This window comes from Arachis hypogaea, chromosome 20 (genome assembly GCF_003086295.3).
Source record: "Arachis hypogaea cultivar Tifrunner chromosome 20, arahy.Tifrunner.gnm2.J5K5, whole genome shotgun sequence".
Taxonomy (NCBI): domain Eukaryota; kingdom Viridiplantae; phylum Streptophyta; class Magnoliopsida; order Fabales; family Fabaceae; genus Arachis; species Arachis hypogaea.
Window position 1 is genome coordinate 126,245,985 of NC_092055.1, and position 20,027 is coordinate 126,266,011.

A 20,027-nucleotide genomic window follows, 5' to 3' on the forward strand; every position below is an offset into this window, starting at 1 on the left:
TCCACTATCATGAGTACCGGGAGCTGACCATGCATGCTAAGTGCGTCATTACGAATAACGACGAGGCTGGAATAAGACCCAACAAGACGTATCTAGCTCTGGCAAACGAGGTTGGTAGGTCCTCAAACCTGGATTTTTCAAAAAAGGATGTCAGAAATTACATCACAGGCAATCTCTGATGCTTCGATGACAATGAGGACTTCCAACGGATGATTAATTATTTCGTTCAAATGAAAGAGATCAGTCCTAACTTCTTTTATGCCATAGATGTTGACGATGCTAATAAATTTAGGAGCACACTATGGGTAGATGCAAGGTGCAGGACTTCGTATGAATATTACGGAGATGTGGTGTCGTTTGACACCACTTACAGAAGAAACAGGTCTGTATACTTATTGGTGAATTTCAAGAGCAGTTATTTGTTAAATTTGTCTTGTTGCCTCACAGTTATTTTTGCTCTTTTCACAGGCATAGTCTGCCGTTTGCATTCTTTGTCGGTGTAAACCACCATGGGAAGTCTACTCTTCTTGGCTGTGCTTTACTTGGGAGCGAGGAGATCCCTAGTTTTGAGTGGGTGTTCATGCAGTGGGTGAGATGCGTTGGGACTGCGCCAAGGGGGATTATCACTGACTAGTGCAAGGCGATGGCTGGTGCTATTAGGAAGGTCCTACCTGATACTGTCCACCGATGGTGCATCTGGCACATAATGAAGAAATCACAATTCAAGCTCGGTGGATACGCTAGGTATGGAGAATTGAATGCAATGATGAAGCACATTGTGTGGAATTCTCCTTTGACTGAATCATTCAAGGTTGATTTGGCTGGTTTCATCAAACAATTTAACTTAGGCCAAAACAGATGGTTAGCAGGTATGTGATTATTAAATTAAATCCCGTCCGTTGGTTTCTAGTTGCTTATTTATTCACTTCATGTTATTTTTGCCGGCTTGATTTCGTTCTTATGTTTTTGCTAAGAAATGTAGCTGAGTTTTCTACCCCCTATAGTTAGTGGATGTTCTTTTCAATACATAAACAGATGCTTTTTCTCATAGTGTGTCTGGATGTTTTTTTAATTTCTTTTATCATTGCATTGCAAGCTGTCATCATGTTGTTTATAAGCGGCACTCTTATGCATCATTTTTTTGGGCAGACCTTTATGCGAATCGACGGAAGTGGGTTCCAATATTCTTCAAGAGTGAATTTTGGGCAGGCATGAGGAGTACACAGCATAGTGAAAGTATGCACGTATTTTATGGTGGATACCTGCATTGCAAGAGTGGGTTGGTTCAGTTCATCCATGAATACGACAATGTGCTTGGAAACAATGAGCAAAAGGAGCTGGAAGATGATGCTGCGGACTCGAAAGGAGTCATCCCATGTATAGGGAGCACGGGTATTGAGAGACAGTTTCAGCAGGAATACACCAGTAGTATGTTCAGGACTCTTCAGCTGGAGATAAGAAAAAAACTGATTGCGAGATTCGATCAATTGAACAAAAGAGAGATACAATTTCTATTAAAGTGGACGAGCAGAAGGTATTCTGGGGGAAGCCTGTCTACCATACTTTCATGGTCAAGTTTGACTCTTTGAGTCGAAAGGATCAGTGCGAGTGCAACAAGTTTGAATCCGCTGGTATATTGTGTTGCCACACCCTTGCGGTGTGGTCATACTACAGAGTTGACACAGTACCGAGCTGCTATGTTCTTTCTTGATGGAGTAAGAATGTCATCCGCAAGCACACTTACATCAAGAGTAGCCATGACATGCCTCGGAGTGATGAAAGAAACAACTTGTTCAGGCATCTGTGTTCAGAGTTCTATAACGTTGCTCAAGAGTTGGTTGTTTGTGATGAGGAAGCAGGCATCTTGCAAGCTGCCCTTTGGGATGCAAAGTCCAAGCTGACTGATTACCGTGCCAGCATGCCTTCCACTACTGTTGTTGCGACTCAGAATACCATGCCCACACATAGCACAGGCGGTGCTATTGTACATGACATACAAGGACCCTCAAGAGTCAAAACCAAAGGACGGCCGAGGAGTAAGAGACTTGGAGCAGAGTTGGACAAGTCAATTAAGAAGTCAATGCAAAAAAGGAAGAGGAAATCACATCTGATATGTGTTAGAAGCGACGTATATTTTAAATTTTTCTTACGAAATGGTGTTCTTGATTAATGTATGTTATTCTGTTTGTGTTGTGCATCTTGTAAGATGAGGTTGACCTTCAATCAGATAATGATCATCATGGTTCTGTAAATAAAAGATTTGAGGATTCTACTATATGGAATTCATCGGATGGTGGCGGATTCATGCACCTGTTGAATTCTTTTAGGCATATATAGTTAGGTTTCTTGGCGTGAGTTTGGTGTCATTCTTTAAATACAACTTAATAAACTATTCCCTTTCCTGTTTTGTCACTTGCATTTATCCTATTTTGAAGTATTCATTCAAAGAAACAAAAGCACAAATGTTGTTATCTTTCCCCATTTATTATTTATTAAGGTTTTAAATAAACAAATTGTCACATATTTGTTCGCAAAAATTAAATGGTTTAATTCCGCCGTGAAAATGGATGAAGAGTATCAAAAAAAAAAAAAAACAAAACGCATTGACATCTCAATGAAGTACACGCAGTCGCTAATGCTTAACACATGAAACAAAGAAATCATATACAAAACCATTGATTTTACAATGAGAAGAAATATCCGAGTGCCTACCAGAGATACCATCCACTTAAAATCCTACTTTATGTAGACTGATCATGACCGAAGGCCGTGCAATGCTTTAATTTCCAGTAACTTCACAATTTCAGTATTAAAAAACAATGATAAAAAAATAAATAACGCCTCCATTTAGTTAACACCACGCTAGTTAATAGACAGAATTGCCACTTAAGCATAGACATGAATAAAAGGGTTATATACACCGATCAGAGTTGACTCAATATTATAAATATGCAATGCATTGCTTAATGAACTAGTGACATCACTAACTTGGAAACTTATTGCTTGAGAATCCTGAAATACCTACTATATGAATCCTGCTGAGGAGTATCTAACAAAAAATGAGCCACTCACTCATCAATGAAGTACTAACAAGTTCAAATGCCTTAAACATGATAATCAGAAAACAGATCCAGAACTATCCAATTTACAAAGAAAATAAACATCCTAATTCCTAGCTTAAGCACCATCCACTAAGAGGTTTTGGATTGATTGTCTCCATCAACTTGACAAAATCAGCAACATGAAATCATAAACCTGCAGTTAAACAGGATTTATCAGGCTCACACGAAACGAGTTTAAGCCGGAAAATGCCATATTAAGCTACATAACTCTAGCATAAGGAAACCATAGATGTAGTAAGGCAGGTGTCTAGATTGATGTTTTCTTACCTATTCAAAAAGTCTTCTTCTGTTGTCTTCCCCCCTTGTTTGGCTTTCTAGTAGGTAACCCTGCACGCTGCAGCATGCTCTTCGTGCTCGGGCTGTGAACAGTGATCTCACAGCCTTAGTCTTTTTCCTTGGCTGGTTTCGGTGCACATGATCGCTGTCCAATGCCTGCAGCGCCTTGCCAATTTCTGAATTATGAGGACCTATCACTATGTCTAGTATGATCTCCTTCCTAAACTCCTGTACAATGTCTTGCATGGCAATTACGTGTTGGAGGGTAATTTTAAAACCAAGAAAGAAATTGACTAGAAAGGGGTTCAACTTAATTGTTATAACATATTTAAATTCACCTTGTCCCAATGCTGCAAGGGTTTATCTATCCTCCAAAACTGCATGAACTTGATGACGAATACACCACAATCACAGCTATATGTACAAACACAGAATATTATTTCCAACCATGATATCATTATCAAGTGAAGTGCTATTAAGAGTATTGTTAGGTGTCTTTTTAACTGACCCGTTATGTTGTTTTGGGACGCTAGGATAGAAATGAGGTAGGCCGTTCTCCGTGTGCTCATATGCGGGTATAGAAACTTTTGCCATGTCTTCAATGATTCTCCCCTGAAAATCAGCAACACGTTAGCAATCATACATTTTCAATTACTAAGTCTAACGGTGAACTAATTGGTTGACGTATACCTACCGCATAAGCATGTATTTTTAATCTTTTATTATTAGGCTCTCCTGTATACATACTATCCAGCACCCACAGCCTTTTCTTAGAAATCTCAAAGGCATACAGCCACCAATGACGATCGATACAGACTCGGGCAAACCACTTCGATGGAAACAGAAATATCAAAGCATTTACATGATCAAGTTAGTCATCAAATACATATAGTCGTGAAATTTCTAAAGCATTTAACGTGTTGCGGTACATCCAATGAAACGAAAGCCAATCACATCTCAATTAAGTACACGCAAATTTAAGTGCCTGAGACATGAAAACTAAAAACCACAATCAGAACCATCCAATTGACAATGAATGGGAACATCCTATTGCCTATCACACGCAACATCCAAGTAATAAACACGGGGTTGTAAGCACTTAAACCAAAACATCAACCTTCAAGCATCAGCTCATACAAGAACCATACATTTTTTTTCAACTAGCGCATTAACTTACCCATTTTCGCATGGAAGCTTCTATCTTTTCAAAAAATCTAGAATCATCACCGAAGTGAGGACCCAGCCCCACATAACTAACGGTAGGAGCCTCCTTGAAGGAATCCAAGTTCCTCTTTGGCAGTACAGTTTCCTGTTAAAAAAGCACTATTTAGGTTCAGATCTCAAATCATGATCGATAAGAATCCACAAATTCGTGCATACCAAATTCCTGGAAGAATATAGTAAAAGTCATCCTTAAACCGCAACGATTTTGAGTCATTAAAGGTTGAACACATCCACTGAACAATCTGCATAAAAAATTTAAATTGCGTCAGGGTCATCTATTTGAGCCACGATATATATTAAGAAACATATTCATTCTATCAATGTGTTAGTATGTTCTACTTACGTTGTTGGTGACCCAGCGCCGGGGCAGCAGTGAGCAGATGTCCTCTCGGATCAATGATAGATGCTGCCTTCCTTCATAGGACACCACAACCTGACTTTGCTCCAACGATCCATTGGCCGCCCATCGTCGCAATCGCTCCTCATCATCTTCGTCCAGCTTTCACCTCTTTTAGCAGTGGATGCACCTTTATAGGAGTACATTGGGTAGAATTCTGTTCCGTCCGAGTCATGCCCAGTGAAATCTTCTTGCTTGGTGGGCTAGGAGTCATGCAAGACGGAGTGGCTGGCGTCACGGTCTGTAGTGGCCTCGTGTTCTGCAGTTGATCAAAGTATTGCCATATTCGTTCACTCTCGGGGTCTCGGTTCGACAGAAAATTGGGATTACTGCAAGAAACTCAACCGATGTTAGAGAAATGGCAGTTGTATACGGATACAATCCCTAATTCACTAATAAGAAAAATAGACCACAAAATGAAATAGTTTTGCTTAGGAGACTTGCCCGTCGAACTCCCATTCTTCATGTTGCACTAACGCAACGGAGAGTGTTCCTGTATCGGGAACTATAGAGATAGGTGTTTGATGGGTGGCGTAAATTGGCTGATTAAGAAATCAATATGGAAATACGTTGCGAGTATAGCTCTTAACCAGCAAAAATCCACTCATCAATTTAGAAAGGTTGTCACAAAATTAGAATGAAAATACTGGGAGTATGAATCACAGGTCGTCTCCCAACGAGTTAACAAAAGGGTGCTATCTTATTAATCAGGAGTTTTCTGAGAAATTTTTGAGAGTCGAGTGACAGAAAATAAATAATTGTAAATTAGCGCAATGAAAATTAAAAGAGATTTATATATTCAAACTAAAAAGCCTTGACTGGGGGAATGATTAATTGGAAGTTCTATCCTTGTTGGAATTCTCTCAAGTGTAGTATCAAAGGTTGTTGTTTTCACTTAGTTAACCCTTACTAAATAAAGAAAAGTCAAGTGATTGAGCTAACTCTTATTCGCAAATCCTAATCCTCTCCCTTGGGAAGGACTAGCGTTAGTAAATAGAGAATTAGCCAACAACTTCTAATTTAACTAATCACTTGAGCATTCCAACTCAAGTGTCTCCATTTAATCAACTCCCAAGTCAAGTTGGGAGTTTACTCTATCAATATGAATACCATCTTCGTTGTTTTATAAGAGAAGTAAAAAGGGAACATAGTAATTAAAATCAATTAGAAGCAATTAAACAAATAATAAAATTTAAATAGAAAAGTACCTCTTGCATTAATAAATTCTAAAAATAATCCAATTGTAACTCTAAAAAAGGATTAAGAATATGGAAGAGTAAGGGAATAAGAAAACAAACTAGAATAGTAACTTCAACGGAGGTGATGACTCTTCTCAATATCCAAAAGCAAAAGCATAAAACTAGAAATCTATGAATGTAAAGAAAACCTAGAGGAAGAGTAATTTTCTCTCTAGATTTAGATTTAAAACTAAAACTATGCTAATGAGAATGTGTCTTGAGTCTCTGCATGTTTCCTGGCTCTAGTCTGTATTTTTGGGCCAGAAACTGGGTAAAAACTCGGCCCAAAATCGCCCCCAGCATTTTCTGTTATTTCTGCAGATCGCGCATGTCATGTGTACGCATCACTGGTCATCTTCGCGTGTCACGCGTACGCGTCATGCACGCGCACGCGTCATCTTGCAGAACTCCAATCCATGCGTACGCATCAGGTATGCGCATGCGTCGCTGTAAAATCTCCAGATCACGCGCACGCGTGAGCCAGGCATGCGCGTCAATGCTCGCTAGTTGTCTCCTTTATTTCTTATGCTCCTTCCATTTTTGCAAGCTTCCTCTCCATCCTCTAAGCCATTCATGTCCTATAAAGCCTGAAAACACTGAACACACAGATCACGGCATCGAATGGTATAAAGAAGGATTTAAAATACACAAATTAAAGGCTTAGGAAGCAAGTTTTCAATTATAGAACAAAACTAGGAAGGAATTGTAAAATCATGCAATTTGTATGAATAAGTGGGCAGAGACTTGATGAAACCACTCAATTGAACACAAGATAAACCATAAAATAGTGGTTTATCAACCTCCCCACACTTAAACATTAGCATGTCCTCATGTTTAGCTCAAGGAGATCAAAAGACTAAATAAGGGAAAGTAAGACTCATGAAATGCAACCTATGTATGAATGCAACTATATGCCAAGATGATTCTGCCTACTTGGTTAAAAGTAAATAAGTTCTTCAAGACAAACATAAATCAGGTATCACTAATTAAAATCATACAGTAAAGACAAGTAAACTTGTAAGAAGACAGCTCATGAAAGCAGAGAACATAGAATCAATCATTGAACTCTCACTGATGGTGTATATGCACTCTAATCACTCAAGTGTACAGGGTAATCACTCTACTCTTCTCTAGTCATGCTTTCTAAACTTTGTTCTTCACCTAACCAACCAACAAGTATTTAATGTACCAATGCAAACATCATGAGGTCTTTTCAAGGTTGTAATGGGCTAAGGTAAAGGTGAGGGTATATATATATATATGGCTAAGTGAGCTATAAATTGAATCCTTGACTAACCTAAGCTCTCACCTATACACACATTCTATATACTTTTAAATTCATGTCTAGCTACCCAAAATTTCCACTTTTGCATATTTCACATACTCATGCATCAACTCTTCTTTAATTGTATCACATATGCATTGATCTTTCATTAACTTAACATTGGGGTAATTTTGTCTCCTTATTTATTATATATATATATATATATATATATATATATATATATATATATATATATATATATTAAGAATATAAAAGTAAACATAACATATCAATGCACATGGATTTTTAATTTTTCTGGTCTCACATGAGTAGGTGCCCAAATTCCTAATATTTTATCATAACACATTCCTTATTAACCCATGTTCCCACAGTTTTTCCACACTTAATTGACACACAATCTCTATCTTAAGCTAACCAAAGATTCAATTGGGGTAATTACTTGTTTTTTCTGCTTAAGGCTAGTGATGTGGTAAAATATAGAACAAATGGGGATTAAAAGGCTCAAGGTGGCTAACAAAGGTAAATGGAAGGGTAGACTATTTGGGATAAGTGAGCTAATAATCAAATAATGGCCTCAATAATATGCATGCATATAAACACATTAAACATTGGACATATAGGATAGAACAAAATATAGATTACAATCATAGAGAAGAAAATACACAAGAATAAAATGTTATGGTTAAATAGTGTAACCATGTAATTAAGCTCAATTTTCACAGGTTGTGTGTTCTTAACTCAAAAACCATGTTCCAAATTACAATCTTCAAACAATTTTTTTTTAAACACAAAAGTTTCTTATTTAGATTAGCGAAATTTTCAAAATAGAGTCTTGAAAAGAAACTTATTATTTTTCAACCAAATAGAACATGCATGCAAACACCTAGTACTATGCTATTTATCCTATCCTAACAAAAGAAAAATAACCTATTGGTGTTAAGAAAGAGCAATTACCTCCGGAAGTTAGGTACTAACCGACCTCCCCACACTTAAAGCTTGGCATCGTCCTCGGTGCCATCAGTCAGGAACAAAGGGGGCTGGTAGTAGCATCTCCACAGTCGGGATTCAGATGGCTCCATGTGCTGGTGGATGAAGTGGAGTCCAGAGTATTTGGGTCTTCTTCAGGTGGGTGGTTGCCAACAATCAGCTCTTTGAGGTATGTAAATCAGTGCTTGTTACGGTGCTTCTTTCGCTTTGCCTGCCAGTCCAACCTCTCAAGTATCTGAAGGAGCAGTTGATTTGTTGAAGGTGCTTATGATGTGGAAGGGGAAGTAGTATTTCTGGCCGGTTCTGCAGTCCGGCTAGTAGTGGCTGCTGGGGGTCTGATGTATTTCCCGTTAGGGACGTACTAATCATCTCGTGGAATGATGGCCTTGGTGTCCCCAGCTCTGTAGGAGACTCCGGCTGCCGAGACTAGATCTAAAACCAAGGCGGGAAAAGATAGGTTGTCCGCAATCTGTACGTGTCCCATGGCACGCCAGAGGTCTCTTGGTAGATTGAGAGGATGGTCTGTAAGGATACACCAGAGGAGAACAACTATATCTGCAGTGAAGGAGGACTCGTGAGTGCTCAGAAAGACATAATGGGACATAATATGTGCCCATACTCGAGCCTCCAAGGTGAGTGCTGAAGCCAATATGCTCTTAGGTCGGGATCGATGGTATCCATAGATCCATCTGCTGCCAGATTGTGCTATAACTTTGAGGACGGCGTCCCAGTCAAATTGGTATGTCTGGCGCTTGAAAGAGACTTCTTGGTATGCGTCCAATCCTTCTGGAGCAGAGGGAAGATCTAAAGCTCGCTGAGTGGCCCCTTCGGATATAGGGACTTGCTTCCCACGGACATAGACAGATTGCAGGGCTGGCATGTAAAAATTGGAGTAGAATTCAACTACCCATGAGAGATTAACCTGTCGTGGCTGTCTTTGTAAGAATCTCCATTGTCTGCGCTCAATCCGGGGCTCAACAAAATCAATAATGTGGGTCGGGAGGATGAGTAGGTGCTCATTGTTATAGTTCCGCTCAACCAAGATGGGGAACATCTGCTCACAGTAGCGGTTAGTGAACCGTGCAGTGTCCCTTGCTGGAAAGGCTTTCTCTGTTTCATTGACCTTGATGATCCTCTTGACCCTCTTTGTTGTCGGTTTGACTACTGTTGAGGATGGTTCCGCAGCTAGTGCTCTTTTTGTTCCTCTTCTTGCTGGTGGTTTGGGAGTAGCTTTCTCTTTACCCTTTTTGGTGGCCATCCTGAAAAGAAAAAAGGAAAGTAACATGTAAAGCCAAGGGTTAAAGCAAGGAGGAGGACAGTACAAGTGATAATTAATGCCAAGGTACAGAAGGATGTCGTTAACACATGGTCGCGACTACATGTAATCAGGACATCGATGGAAATATAGCATGATAAATTAAGACAATTAGATGCAAGATGTTTACTGGCTTGCTGGTAAAGGCATGAGTAGCATAGATCAAGCATTAATTTCTTAATTTGATTATCAAATGTAACAAACTAATAATCACGTTTGTATTGACAATTATATTCAATTAATAAAATATTAAAAGGATTTTGTAAAAAACAGGCATTAGAGTAGAAGGATAGAATAATTAAAAATGCACAATACCATACAGACTTTTTCACAAACACTTAGTATGCATGGTAAATATGTTATTGAAAGTATTAAATTTGAACATGCAAGCAACCCAAAAATAATTAGTGATAATTGTCAAACAACTCCTTAATAATCCACAAGCAATTATGGAAGAAAACAATCACCCAATTAAATTTCTAACACCAAGTAAAATAATGAAAAAATAAATAAATAATAAGAAAAGAAGAAAGAAAATAGAGAGAAAGAACCTTGAGAAGAAGGTGATAAAGAGTGGTAATGGGGAATGGGAGGTGAAGAAAATTTTATGAAAGGGGGAAGAGAAAGAAAAGAGTAAAGGAAGAAGAAGGAGAGAAAGAATGGAGAATAAAGAAGAAAGAAGAGAAAGAAAGAAGAAGGAAGAAAGAAATTAGGATTGGAAAAGAAAAGATAAGAAAAGTGGCGGTGCAGGGCTCTGGTGTGTTGCGCGAATGACGCACACATGTACTCCACGCGTTCGCGTGGATTGCACTAATGGGAGGTGACGCGTCGGTCACGCATTCGCGTGACCGTGCTTGTGCTACTTGCGTGAAGGCAGCCTTGCGCGTGCACAACTCTCTGTTTGTATAGGGATGTGTGCCAAAATAGCACACGACGCGATCGCGTCATTGACGCGTGCGCGTCATTGACGAGTATGCGTGAGTGTACAGAATCTGAAAATGACGCGCACGCGTCAGAGACGCGTACGCGTGAGTTACTTTGTGCCTTGGGCACAGTTCCCGTGCCAGGCCATCAGAACTTTCGGCCTGACACCTCTTTACGTCGATTTGCCTAGGGACGCATGTGCGTGGTGATGCTTGTGCGATTAGCACACTTTCTACACTGCTCCCACGCAACTTGCTGCCACTTTCTACTTTTTTTTATGCAGAATGCAAAATGCAGCATGCAGATGAATATGCAGAAATTATGAATGAATACTAAAAATAAAGTAGAATAAAATAAAATAAAATTAAGAAAGAAAAGGAACGATCATACCATGGTGGGTTATCTGCCACCTAGCACTTTGCTTTTATGTCCTTAAGTTGGACGGTCTTCAGGCTCATTCTGCTTCTGTTGGTGGGTCCTCCAAGAGAAAGACCTCTAGCTCTTTGTGTTCCTTCATCTTCTCACCATGATAAAGCTTTAGGCGATGTCCATTGACCTTGATAAATTTGGAGCTAGAAAGATGATGCGGGTGAAAGACTCCGTATGGCTCTGTCTTTTTTACTCTATAGGGACCTTCCCATCTTGATCTCAGCTTGCCTGGAATGAGCCTCAGTCTGGAGTTATAAAGGAAAACCAACTCCCCAAGTCTGAACTCTCTCCTTTTTATGTGCCTGTCATGCACAGCCTTCATCTTCTCTTTGTATCGCCTGGAGTTGTCATATGCTTCTAGGCGAAGGTTCTCTAATTCTGCTAGTTGCAGCTTCCTTTTAGCGACAGCTTTCTCAAATCCCATTTTGCACTCCCTCACAGCCCAGAAAGCCTTGTGTTCTATCTCTACTAGAAGGTGGCAAGCCTTTCCGTACACTAAGCGGAAGGTGGCAAGAGCTTGTACAGCAGAGGTCAGACCGTTCAAGGTGGAGCTAAGTATGTTCTCCATGGCCTTCTGTCTTTGCTCAATAGACTGAAGCATTTCGTCATGAGAAGAAGAAGAAGGGTAAGTGATCTGAGGGTCCTGCTGTTGGTTGTTATGAGGTGCTTGGGATTGCCTTAAGTGAGGTGCTTTGTAGGGCTGGTTTTGGTTCTGCTGCCCGTTGTTCTTATTCTACCTCTGATTTCCATTGTTGTCTCTGCCTCCTCTGTTGTAGTTGTCCATCCATCCCTGGTTGGAATGGTCTCTCCATCCCTGGTTGGAGTTGTCTTGCCAATCTTGGTTGTAGTTTCCACCTTGGTTGTAATTGCCGCCTTGTTGATTGTCCCTTGATTCGGGCGGTCATAGAAATTGTGAGTAGCTGCCAAGGTGTTATCTTCTTGTTAGAGCTGTGGACACTCATCAGTGTAATGACTGTAATCAGCACATATTTCGTATACTCTCTGAGGAACCAACTGTTGACTATGTTGTGGTGGGGGAGGCTGAGGTTGTTGTTGATTCAACTGCATCTACTTCAGTAGGTTGGTCATCTCACATATAGCCTGTGTGAAAGCAGTAGTCTCACTACTAGAGGAAACCTCTGCAACAGCCTTGGGGTGGTTGTTCCTGTGCCTGTGACTCCAAGTAGACTCAACTAGTGACAGAAAACATTCAGATGAAATCATACACTGAACTATCTAAAATTAGTGAACAAAGATTCAAGTAATTCAGCAATATATCAGTATATCTCATACAAATAACAGTACCAGAGCCTAAACTCTCCAAACTAATGTATAGGAAATTAATTTTATACAAGTTATGTTCTTCATAAAAAAAGGCATACTGAATTTATTAATGGTCATTGCGTCCTACCAGCATGACAAACATGCAGCCTTCACACGTTTTGTTCCCTTTCAGCTTATACTTCTCGACTACCTTGTCGAACCACTTCAGAATTTCCAACGGCCAGTTGAATCTCCATGGATCAGAAACATCTAACACGGGGTAGATGTACCATGGAGAAAGTACCTGTTGAGTGGTGGGGCACAAGAACATCTTCATCACCACCAGTAGAAAATATCTCCTGAACTCCATCCTATCTAATTCTGTAGCTATTGGACAACTGTAAACTAAATCCCGGAGTTCGGTTGTTGTCTGTCTATGGAACCAATTTTTTATGGCGACGTGGCACGGATTACTATCATCCAGTGCTGGAAATGGATCCCCTACAACATGTTCATGAGTTATTCCATGTTAATATATCCATACGCAAAGATATTTACACCAGCACGCCTACGCAAGACTAGGTAATTAAGATAGCAGAAGTTACCTTGAGACAGAAGGCCGAAAACCTTCCCGATAAACTCGGCATTGAGGCAGATGTTGCCAATGTCGAGTATAAAAGTTCTCTGCTTAACTTGATAAGACTCAGCTATGTGAACCATGATGGCTTGCTTTACCAACCAATTTGGAACAAGCCTTAAGAATCCGAAACCAATCTCATCAATCTCCGCAAGCTTCTCAACGGAGTTATTTTTTGATAACGTACTCATCATGTCATGTATGTAGCTGGGTGAGCACCGGGACTCTAATAATTTCTACTAATTGTTACACTATTTGTAAGTCAAACATAAGATAATGCGGAATATTAAAATGTGAATGGTAAATATCATTTTACCTTTTTCCCCATGTTGGTTGGGATTTGCTGCAAATCAATCCTGCTGCGGTCTCACAAGAAACAGCCCCTAAAATCTGCATATAGCAAACATGAATGAACAAGCATTAAGCTACACCTCAAGTTGTAGAAACAAATTTAGAGTTCCTGATAAATTGATGCTTGAATCATGAGTAAGTACCAAAACCTAGTTCGACACAAATCAGCCAACATTTACTATAATTTCACCATCCAAAATCCAGAACACAATTAAGAAAACAGTAACAATCAATTACCAATCAGAGTCAGAAGAAAAAAGAAATGATTTCTTCATGCTATAGTTGGCTTCTAGTATCTAAATAAAAGGGTTTTCTTTATTCTTCATCTTTCCTCTTAAACTCAATGAGAAATACAATCATTTCCATTGGTTTGGTTTTAGCACCAAAAAATATGCATTTGAGTCTACAATTGTTCAAACACATGCATAGAGATACAATATTTGAAACTCAAAGCCAACATGCACAAGCCCAAAAAAAAATAAAACCAGACAAGAGTAGAACCTTAAACCAGTAGTGCTAATTTCAAAATCAAACCCATCTTCAACCCTCAATCAAAGCATAAACATAGAAAGATGGAAAGAAAGAAACTCTTTTTTCCTCCCTTTGATAATCGAAACATGATGCAACATAACATCACCAGCTTATGACAAATCAGAAGAAAAGATAAGAAAAGTTTCATACTTTCAAGAACTTCTCACCTTCTGAATTAAAGAAAAAACACTCTATTTGGAACTAGATAACAGAGACATGGTCGGACATGCAACATGTCAGAGTAATGAGAAATTGACATGCATATAACAAATGAATATCCATCTATGTCTATTATATACTAACTATAAAAATACTCATAAGTCACAACAATTGAATTAATAAGTACAACATACGTTAAATTACTTCAAAGTTAATTTCCACCTTAAATGATGATTCATTTCAAAGAATCATCAATTTAGTATAAAAAGAAATATTTATTTGTTTAACAAAAGAACCTTCCAATCTATAATTAAAAAAAAAACCAATCTCAGATAAAAGAACCATACAGTTGTCCAACTAGATATTCGTCTCATAGCTACCAATAGATCAAGTTAAAACTCCAACAAATCTGTCTAAAAAATCACTTTTTGATGCTACAATTTTAAATGGCCACATTCAAACCAAGTTATAACTAACTTTTTTTTTCTGAAACTCCCAAACCACAAGGAAGAACATCAGCTATTGTATACAACAGAAATCCAGCAAAACACACAAAAGCAGTAACATGAAAAATTAATTTCAAATCATACACTCAAATATCCAAAATTATTTAACAAAAACGTCCAGTAATTTAGCAATATCAAAGAACATCTCATATGAACACCATTCCTAGTATCTAAACCCTAGAGCAGAACAGAAACATCAAATTTCTAACAACTACAATTACAATATCCAACCTAGATAAAAGCAACATCCAATCTCTAACAATTGCAACATCCAATCATAATTTCAACAACATTCGATTTCTAATTACAGCAATTCAGCAACATATAGCGAATTAGCAAAATTAAATCAAATAGATTACCACAGCAGTTTCTAAATCCTAGCACAGATTAGAAAAAAAAAACATACTTACCAGTGATTCCCCAAGATTAAATTACCTAAGTTGTACAGCATATAAAAAACACCCATTCAACTAATGTTCACCGAACCACTACAACCAAACCATGTCAAAATCTCTTTTCAAAACATGCATAGAAAAACAGAAGAAACATCTACAATACTTGCCAACTAGTGAGACCCACTGGCGGACGGCCCAGCTGCACCAGCAGGCTTCAGCGGCGCCAGTAGAACCCGCATGCAGCAGCAGAGTCGCGTCGCTCTAGTTTCGTGCGTGGAGGCACAATGCGCGGACAGGCTTGGGGCGGCGTCGCAGCGTCTGGAGAAGAGAGGGAAGAGAGTTGCGCGATGTTCCCAGAAGCGTGGCGCGGGTGTGGATGATTGTCAAACTTCCTTGTGGTAAAACAGTGAAAGCAAAGGTAGGGCTTTTGGTGAGGGTGAATGTGGTTTGCCCTGGGTCAATTTTGGGGTAATCTGAATTGAATTGGGCTTTTTGGTGTCAACACAGAGCCATTTGGCTGGTTTTTGGCTGATAGGGACTTGATTCCCTAGCATTGTTATTTTCAAATTAAAATTACTACTTTAATTTACCCATTTCTACTTAACATAACTACATTTATACGTGCCATTTTGATTAATTTAAAGAAACAATAAATAAATACAATTGCTATATCTGATTCTACTGGATTTTACATTGTTTAAGGCATAGGGGAGTTACAGGAATTCATCTGGAGAATGAGTCAGAGAGGGATAATGTGACGTTATAAGCCATGCTTGCTGTTCCTTATTATTTCCTTCTTGTTTCTTATGGATAGTGCTGATTTTAATGTTTTAGCATGGAATGTGAGGGGCTTCAAATAAAATGTCCCCTATTCACTGTACTGTAAAGAGATTGTTACCAAAGTTCACCTTTCAATCTTTATAATTCTAGAAACTCATATTAAATTTGAGAAAATGAAGCTTTTCTAGGATAGTATATACTACTAGAAATTGGTGTTCATCGAACGAATTTTAATTAAAATACAATTGAGATAAAATTTGAACAAATTAGAGATATATAATTTTTGTTTTGGACAAATTTTTTAGACATTTTTTTCGTCTTAAAAATTCTTGTTACTAATTTATATTTCGTCCGAAATTCTATTTGAAACCTTTTTAGGTAATTTTGCAAAAGATTTCAAATAGATATTTATTTGTTAGATTTTTACTTATTCAGATGAGCCAAATAAATTCCGTCTAAAGTTTTTGTTAAAAGAAACCCTATTTTTAGTAGTAATACAATACAAAAAAAAAGGGAGTGGCTGAGGCTCATGGTGACAATAGAGGAATTTGGATCCTTTACGCAAAATTTTGTGAAACCACTCTTGACCTTTCGGACATAGAGCTCTGATACCATGTCATGAAACCACTTATGCCAAAAACTTAAGTTGATAGAAAAAAGTAACATTAATGGTTATATCTCTAACAAGTCTTTAATGGAGTAAGAGCAAAAGCCTTTGCTACAACCTTGGATCAATGGATATGGGGTGATATGCAAGAAGTTCACATGGTATAGAAAGATTAAAGGAAGTGTTGGCATAGCCAATAAATTAGCTAGAGAGTTCTTATTAACAAAGAGTGACACATACTTTTTTCATAAGCTTATAGTGAGATTCTTGGAAAGTTTTCCTCTGATTATTGTCCCATATTAGTTCGATGTAGGAAAACAGAAGTTAGTAAAAGTAGTCTTAATCCTTTTAAATTTCAAGTAGTTTGGATGATCCATCTTCCAATTCCATAACATGAGAGAGAGAGAGAGAGAGAGAGAGAGAGAGAGAGAGATATTGAACGACGGAAGAGATTCATAGTCTCTTCTTAGAGTATAAAACTTGGTTTCTAAATACTGATTCTCTTGAGGTAGAACCTAATTTGTTCGTTTAAAAACTTTTCTGTCCATGGAAGATATTGATATTGATGGTATGAGATATTTTTCTCTCCTAAAACTTAGCTAGGAAGCTAGTCAAAGATTAACTGATCTAGTAATGATGGAAGAGGTGAGGAAAACGGCCATGGGAATGAACTCTTTTAATGCTTTTGGGACAAATAGTTTTCAAGCTCTCTTTTACAAGGAATTCTAGGATTTCATTGGTACTCACATCTAACATTTCATGAATAAAATATTTTTGAAAAAACATATGGTAATACTGTCTCTGAAATATGTCGTGCTTATCCTAAAGGTGGAGATTCGAACTTGGTTAAAAGAGTTCCATCCAATTAGCTTATATAATGTGATTTACAAGATCATTACCAAGATTTTCATAAAGATAAATTCTATGATGTCTATAATTTGATGCCTAACTTACTTTTTATAATAAATTTTAAATATTTAATAATTATTTAAAATTAAATATTATTTTTTAACATTTTTTGGTAAGTTAGGCAAACACTTTTAGACACTATGACAATCATTTTTCGTAAGTAGGTTCTAGCCTTTCCTCTCTGAGTTGATGGGTCCACTCCAAGGTGGTAAAGTAGCTTCATCTCGGGCTAAAGATCTACTAAGAACATCAATATTACTTAGGAAATTGTACACTTTATACATTAGACTAAGTAAAAAACATAGGAAAATTAGCCTAGAAGGATAAAACGATCCCTGTTAAAAAAAAGTATGTCCTAACCCCTGTCTTTATGTGCCGTCAGACATAGTGTCCCTTCCATGGATTCCAGTCTTAAAACCAAACAGAATTAGCCTACATGTCAGTTAACGGAGATGAGTTGGCCATTAGGTGTCCATTAAGTGCCAAGTTGGCAAGTGAAAAATAGATAGGGGACGATCTATCCCTTTCTCTCAAACAAAAACATCATCGCTTTAATTGGGATGGGAGATTCAAATGCTGCACCTAAGACGGCAGATTGAGAATGAAGAACGTGGGTCGATGTCAAATCGACAAAGTGAGAGAGAGTTAAAAACGAATCAGGTTGGAGTTTGAATATTTCTAGGAGTGTGAGATCAAAGAGGAAGAAGAAGTGGGTTGCCTTAGAGTGTAATTGTGGAATTTATGCAATTTTGTTCATGTCAGGAACTGATATAACCCAAACAGACTATTCTTTCGATGCTCTTACTTCAAGGTAGGTTTATTAACAATTAAATTTATATTCACTTTGTTTACTATTAGATTCTTAGAAGGTTTAATTATTCTGTTGGTCCCTATAATTTTGCGAAATTTTTAATTAGGTCCCTATACTTTTTTTCCTTTTAATTGAATCATTGCACCAAATTTTTTTTAATTAGATCCCTATACTTTTTTTTTCTTTTAATTAGGTCCCTATATAATTAAGTCAATTACTGTAAAGAATGACCTAATTGAAAAAAAATTGGTGCAGGGACCCAATTAAAAGGAAAAAAAGTATAAGGACCTAATTGAAAATTTCGCAAAACTATAGGGACCAACAGAGTAATTAAACCTTCTTAGAAAAAGAATATCATTTTATAGACTCCAACACCTCATTGCAAGTACTTTTATTGGCTTGATGATTATGTTGTATTATTCAATGAGAATGCTACAAGGACTCCTTCGTTCAGAAGTTTGAAGCTGAATCAAAATCATAAAGAAGGTTTTTCTGCTGCAAATAATAACAAAGTTAAGGAATTAGAGGAAAGATTGGTTGGCTTAGAAATTTATTTGAAGAAATCTAGATTGAATTTTAGTCAAATTAGGTGCACCAGTGTTGGATGTGTTGTCTTACCATTTGTTGCTGAAATTCTAGTTGCAAACTTATTTACTGTTATAGTTTAGAGAGATCATATGTTGCTTTTGGAGTATTGTGAAAAATTATGATCATAGTTGTTAAGTTATTTAGGCTATGGCATTTGTTCCCGTCGATCACTTTTGATGCATGAATATAAATATAATTAATTTGCTTTAATTTTCAAATGAATCTTTATTCGATTTTAAAGAATGTAGTAGTATACATGATTTTATAATGAAATTAGGCATTATGCAAGATAACAAAATAAGAAGCCACCTGTTGAAATTTAGCACATAATACCATAATAATAAAATAAGAAAAACATAACAGCCTTTATCAATATAGTTATCCAAAAAAGTATCCAATCATTTATATTACTGGTTGCATATCTTAACACCTAATTATATAATAACAAAAGTAAGGCAACATAAGGTCCCTAATCAACATAGTTGTCCAAGAAAGTAATAAAATATTGTATTAGTCTTGCAATTTGATAACCAAAATAGACACTTAAAAATAAGCTAACGCCCAAAATATCTATTATTCCTAGTCCCAAACTTGTAAAACTAGATCAACTACTAAATTATTGTTCGAAGGCCTAATCCCTGGAGTGGGGATGAACTTAAAAAGCCTTGCTGCCGTCCCTGAAGTTGTTGCATTCATAGTCTCTACTGATACTCCTCTTGCTACACCTTGGTTCGTTGAAGCATATTGACTTGAACCATCAGATGGGGTTGGCCTTAGGTGCATCTAACTTGAGCCTTGTGCTATTGGACAAGTGGATCTCACAATTCGCTGCTTTTTTCTAAAGCATGATGCAGGGTTGTGTTGAACCTTGTAGGCTATCATCAGAAAAGAAAAATTAACACATCTCAATAATACCATAGCAAAGTTCATAATTAAATTAAATAGGGACTACAAATTCAACTTAGGATCATTTTTTACCTCATCTGCCTGGGGTGTAGATTGGGAGATATTAATTTTCTCCCCTTAACTATGGTTCACTGATTGTCCTCTTATAGATATTTTGGGAAGTTTTTTTGTGTTCTTCTTTGCCTTAGCCTATCATAAATGGTAACTGTTAGGGTAACAATGAAATTAGTATTATGTCAAATGAAGTGAAGATGATTGGCTAAACTCACAGCAGCATCTAATCTAGTTTTTTTTTTTGCATTGCTAGTTGAGTTGTTCCCTCCTATTTGTTGAACCTATTTAATCATCAAATCATAAGATTGGGACACAATAACATTTAACCAATTA

General features: G+C 37.5%; 1 protein-coding gene across 1 annotated transcript; it reads left to right on the forward strand.

The window, feature by feature from the left end:
- Positions 1-643: 643 nt before the first annotated feature.
- On the forward strand, positions 644-1,711 carry LOC140183214 (protein FAR1-RELATED SEQUENCE 5-like). Its single transcript, XM_072231239.1, has 3 exons — positions 644-869; positions 1,150-1,428; positions 1,521-1,711. Exons 1-3 carry the CDS (start codon positions 644-646, stop codon positions 1,709-1,711), a joined length of 696 nt encoding a protein of 231 aa, XP_072087340.1.
- The last annotated feature ends 18,316 nt before the right edge of the window (positions 1,712-20,027 follow it).

Coding starts and splice junctions, on each gene's coding strand:
- LOC140183214 (XM_072231239.1), top strand. CDS start 644: ATGGCTGGTGCTATTAGGAAGGTCCTACCTGATACTGTCCACCGATGG. Junction 870..1,149: donor CCAAAACAGATGGTTAGCAG/GTATGTGATTAT, acceptor TTTTTTGGGCAG/ACCTTTATGCGAATCGACGG. Junction 1,429..1,520: donor TCAGCAGGAATACACCAGTA/GTATGTTCAGGA, acceptor TTTCTATTAAAG/TGGACGAGCAGAAGGTATTC.